Source organism: Thalia democratica, chromosome 1 (assembly GCF_965202585.1).
Source record: "Thalia democratica chromosome 1, ktThaDemo2.hap1.1, whole genome shotgun sequence".
NCBI lineage: Eukaryota > Metazoa > Chordata > Thaliacea > Salpida > Salpidae > Thalia > Thalia democratica.
In genome coordinates this window covers 66,975,096-66,980,892 of record NC_139165.1, presented here as the reverse complement: position 1 = coordinate 66,980,892, position 5,797 = coordinate 66,975,096, and the positions used below count along the sequence as shown (strand labels likewise).

The 5,797-nt window shown below is 23.3% G+C and overlaps 1 protein-coding gene across 1 annotated transcript; it reads right to left on the bottom strand.

Annotated features, from left to right (window-relative positions):
* On the bottom strand, positions 1 to 2,327 carry LOC145830490 (pyridoxine/pyridoxamine 5'-phosphate oxidase-like). Its single transcript, XM_082938270.1, has 2 exons — positions 1,890 to 2,327; positions 1 to 859 (listed from the first exon to the last, which is right to left on the bottom strand). Exons 1-2 carry the CDS (start codon positions 2,306 to 2,308, stop codon positions 484 to 486), a joined length of 795 nt encoding a protein of 264 aa, XP_082794396.1. The 5' UTR covers positions 2,309 to 2,327; the 3' UTR covers positions 1 to 483.
* Between the last annotated feature and the right edge of the window lie 3,470 nt (positions 2,328 to 5,797).

Sequence of the window (5,797 nt, the reverse complement as noted above, 5' to 3'; positions counted from 1 at the left end):
AAAACAATTATAATGACGCTTATACTAGTACTACTAAATATCACATAGAATAGGACGCAAAAATTTAGAAAATAAAATGTTAAGAATATTTTTAAATTTTAGAAAATTTTATTTTTGTTTAAAAAATAAACAGAATCATTATAAAGATCTAAATAATTATTATAATTTAAACTTGTAATTTCGAAATTTTCCAAGCAAAAAATAAAGAATATTTTGTGTATTTAAAAAAAAGCTTAATTAAGTATGTTTTCGAATTAAGTATATTAAATACTGTTTTGAGATATTAAAAAAAAGCTGAATTAATGCATAATAAATTTGATAAAAAAATACACAACTTTCTTTGTTAAAATACATCACAGTTAATTATTTACAATCAAACTTTTTGAAAAACACTATATAAATTGAAAATTTTGAAGTAGAACATTTTAAAATCTAAAAAAACATTAACTAATTTAAAGCTTTTTTTTTTAGTAAACCGTTTTCTCAAGGCTCCAATCTGGCATGAAACCAGCCACCAACACCTTCAGTGTATTCATTTAAATCATCTGACAAACTGTTTTGTTTTGCAAAGACAATCCTGTCGTGCATGCGGGTGCTCTGTCCCTGCCAGAACTCTAAACGGGTTGGAATGACCGAATAGCCGACCCAGAACTCTGGCCGAGACAATTTGGCATCTTCTAAACTGTAAAGTTTTTCTAACTCTTCAAATCTATCCTGTAAAACCCGTCTGTCCTTTATTGGCCTGCTCTGGTACTGGCTGACATGCGCAGCTAGTTGACTTGATTTTGGTCGAGTTTCAAAATATTCATCGATGGTAGCGTTAGGTAGTTGCTTCACTTTTCCTTCAATTCTGATGCTTCTGTTTGTTTGAAGTTTAATTTAGATCAATTAAGTTTAAAATTAAAAACAACTTCATTAAACTTAAAAAAAATCCTTATTTATTAAGTTTTGATTCAAGTTTTAATAAATTAAAATAGAAAAATACTTAAACAGAGTATCATTAATCATTTAAAAAAAGTTTAAGCAACAAAAGTACTTTATATATAACGTATGACTTTAAATTAAAAAATATTTTTACAAAACTAGTTAGCTACAAAACTATAACAAACTTTAAACTTTTGCTTAGTATAAATTTAATAAAGATAGAATTTTATTTTCATAGATAGTTTTTTATTGAGGTTAATTGTAAGTACTAAAGAGAATACATGTTTTTATGATAAACTGAGTCGCTTAAAAAGTTTTTTTTTAATTATTGCAACACTTGTATGATGAACAGTCATCTTAAATGCTAAATAATTAAACTAACTTATTAAATAACAATATTACTTAGCTTTATATCAAACATAAAATGAAAGTTAAAACTAGAATTACATGTAGGAAACAAATATTATTCTTAAGTTTTAACAGATATCTATTAAAAATAAAATGACTAAATTTTTTTTTTAAAAACAGAACAACTTAATATAAACATTTTGTTTTATAACTTTTATCCAAAAAAACATTCAATTTTTTTTCATCATAGCTATAATTAAACATAATTATTTTTGCTATATAATGTTATATAATATTACACTATATTTTATTTAAAATTTCATATAAACAAGTTGATAAAAACAAAAATTTACCAGATACAGTCGATAACTGTATCAAGGTAATTTTAGTAACAAGTAATTCGATAATTTCATACAACACAATAAAAATTTAGATCAGCTTAGTTATTTTTAAAAGTTTCTAATACTTTTATAATTACTTTTTTGTGTTTTAAAATACTTTTTTATATCTAAAAATACGTTTGATATGTCCTAAACAAAAATATTAACAAATTACCAGTTAAATAATAATGCTTTAATCTATATTTGATTAAAATTAAGGCTCTTTTATTTTTTAACCTGTTTAGTTTTTCCCAGTAGAAAACAAGAGAAGCATGAGGATTAAAAGCTATATTTTGGCCCTTTATACTTCGCGAGTTTGTATAGAAACTGAAGCCTTCATTTTCACTATAGCCTTTAAGTAGAACCATTCTTGCTGTTGGCATATTGTTTTGAGAAACGGTTGCTAGGCACATTGCAGTTGGTTCCTCAATTTCTGGTGTTTCACATGCTAACTTCATCCACTTATCAAAAACTTCAAATGGATTCTTGCTCTCAAGACTTTTTTGATCAAGTATGTCTTTAGATGAGTTGTATGGCTTTCTAAGCTGAGAAACATCTATAGTGTTGTCCTTACTGTATGAGCATATGATAGACTTAATGATTTGATTTTGTTGATTACCAAAACTTTTTTTCAACGTTCCAACTAAATTAAACATTTTACAATTTATTCTATAATTGTACTTTTGTGTTTCATTAAACAAGTTGTCATCAAAATAAGTAATTTTGGGTAATATTAGTAAAGCTTAATTTGTAATCTTTTTTCATTTAGTTATTATAAGGATATTATGTAAGTCCTTATCAAAAGTTTAGTATAATTTTGTATTTTCAACAAAAAAAATTAAAACATATACTTTTAAATATATTGTATTTAGTTTTTACAACTTAACAGATATTTTCAAAATATTGTTTTAAAATTAAATATACAGTTCTTTAATTTTTAATTCCACTTAGTCTATGAAATACAATGCAAATCTTAAACAAAATAAAGCATCTCAAATACTTGTATTTCCTATAACCTAAAAAAGTTTCAATTGGACTATAAGAGACTGTAAAAAATAAATAAAAAAAGAAACAAATATATGTACTTTTAATCACAATATAAATATTTTTAATTTAATATTACATAAGTGTATTAGATTTTTTTTGCTAAAAATAAGTCTGAAAACTTTTTACTGTTCAAACTGAACAAATTTAAGTCCAAAACCTTTTTTTTTTCAATTCAAAAAAATTTAAAAGAAACCTTTTATTAAATAAAAATGTATAGTTCTTTATATATTGTGTAAATCAGTTCATTTTTAAAAAATTCTAAGTTTGTTAACTTAAAAAAAAAAAAAAAATGCCAGTAGTTTTTACTTGTAAAAAAGGTTAAATATTAAAACTAAATTTTTTTAATAATTTGATTCAAATAAGATAACATTCAAAATTTTTAAATTTCTTAAGGGCTTGGACACCATTTACAATGGTACATTTCAGAATAAGAACTTAAAAAAGTTTCCCTTTAAACGAATAAAACTTGCTTTAAAAAAACTACTTCTTAATGAAAAAATAAACAAAGGAAAATAAACACTAGGTTATCATGATCATAAAATATAACAAACTCTAATAAAATAAAGACTAAAAAATAAGATTGAAAAGTTCATTTTTTCTTTGAATCACTTTTAAGTTGTAGTTACTCATACTTACTTTTTTATCTTTATTTGGATTTCTAAACTAATAATAACTTATAAGAAAATTTATTTTTGAAATAGTTTAAATTTGCAATTATTTCTCTGTTTATACTTGTAACTACAAACCAAGTGTACAAATTTAGTTTTTAATTGTAAACTACTTAAATACAAATTATTTTACTTTCAAAAAAAGGAAAACATTACAGTACGGGTATATAATAAAAATTAAATACTTATTAATAAGTTATTTTAAATTTTTAATGTTAAAGTTTAAATCACTTCAAAGTAAAATTATTAGAACAACCAAAAAATTAGAGTTACTACTAAAATAAGAAAAAGTTAAACTTCCAAAGATTTTTTTAATGCTTAAAAATGTTTAGTCTAACTTTAAATATTTTTTTTTAAATAAACAGGTGAAACAAACGTATTCTGTTACACTAGTCTTAAACTAAGAGTATGAAATAACATTTAAAATTCATATTTAATATTTTAAATAGGTTATTTAAAAATAACCTATTTAGCAAATAATTATTAAAAAGTAGAGTTCTGAGAACACTTACAATGCATCACTTGACAAAAATTCTATCAAAAAACTTAATTTTCAATAAAAAATTTTGTAAAATAGTCTTTAAACAATAATAATAATAAATAAAAATAGACATTTAATAAACAGTTTTAAGCTATTTAGAATTAACAAAGTTTTACTTAGAAAATACCATAATACATAAGAAAAAATTCACTGAAACTTTTAACTAGCCAACTTAGCTTATCTAAAAACTCTTTGTATTCCTTGTACAACTGCTAGCACTTTTATTTTCTAATTATAGCTATAAGATGTTCTAAGATAATGTACATTAATTACATTCACTCAAATAAATTACTACTATTAGTAATGTAAAACCCAATACAAATGTACTTATATATAAGCAGTAAACAAAAAAAAAACTTAATGATGTAAATGTTTATCAACTCAAAGGTAACAAAACATTGCATACACAAGGGTTTCCCAAACCTTTTCTTTAAATTGACCCAAGAATTTTATTATTTATTTAATCAAGAAAATAATTATTTTTATTTCAAGAAATAAAAAAAGGCTATTACCTCCTCCAACAAGACTACCATTCAAAACACCCAAGACCTTTGTTTTTTTTTGCTCTTCATCTGCAACTCAAGAATATCTAGTGTAAGTTTCAAAATTAGTAATAAATACACCTAAGACCTTTTTTTTGCTCTTCATCTGCAACTCAAGAATATCTAGTGTAAGTATCAAAATTACTAATAAATACACCTAAGACCTTTTTTTTTGCTCTTCATCTGCAACTCAAAAATATCTAGTGTAAGTTAGAAAATTTTAAACTGCCCCCTTTCGCCCTTTTACTAAATACTACCCCAAACTTACTAAAATCGCCCCTAGGGGGCGGTACAGCCCACTTTAGGAAACCCTGGTATACACTTTAATGTTTTACTACAGTTTTTAATTGTTTTTAGTACTTAACATTAAACAATCACTTTATTGTCTATACTTCATTTACATTCTTAAAAACAAATTGAAAATCTATAAAATAAAATAGTTCTATTAAATTGATAACTCTTGAAATACAGTTTGTTGATATTAACATTTTAATTTCTATAAAAGTTTGATTTCTTATACTTAATGATCCCTTTTAATGAAACTTAGTACCATATAAAACACTAAGAATCAAGTGTTTTAAAATATTTCATTAAACTTCTTAGAATTTAAAACTTCAAGTGTTTCCATAAAAATGCATAATCTTTAACATTAATAAAACTTATCTTAAACCAAAATGTTATTAAAAAAATGTTTACATAACTAAAGTTTGGTCTACTGCTAGAAAATTAAAACCAATTAAAGTCAAGTTACTTTTAAGATTTTATTGATTTTATCAAAGATATATTTTTTTGGTAAAATAAGACGAATCAAAGGAAAAAATGAAAATAAATAAAAGTTGGAACCCAAATAATTGTGATAGGACTTTTGAAATATGTATAACATTATTCACAATACTTTGATTACAACTAAATAAATTAATGGTAGTAACACAACAAGTAATTAATTTTTGTTGTTTCTAATGAAAAAACAATTTATATTATATTATACAATTAATAATTAAAAATTTTTGATATACACACAAATTATCTAGGTTTTGTTGATATGAAGAAGCTTTTTTTTATTTAAAAGTCCATTAACTCATAATCAATAATTTTTATTTAAGTCCTGAACATGACATTAAACTGTTCTGGTGTATGACTCGACAACCGAAAGGTTTTTTCGTGCACCAGGTCCATGGACCAAAAGTTTTGCGCGATTTTTGACGTTCAATAAACAATATTTTTTTTTATTAAAATTTAGAAAATCAAGTTTCAATATTACAAGAAATATTTTAAATCAGTCAGTTTGTTTTGTTTTTGGTAAAACCCCTTAAACAAAAATTATATTAAAAAAACAAGTCTTTACTT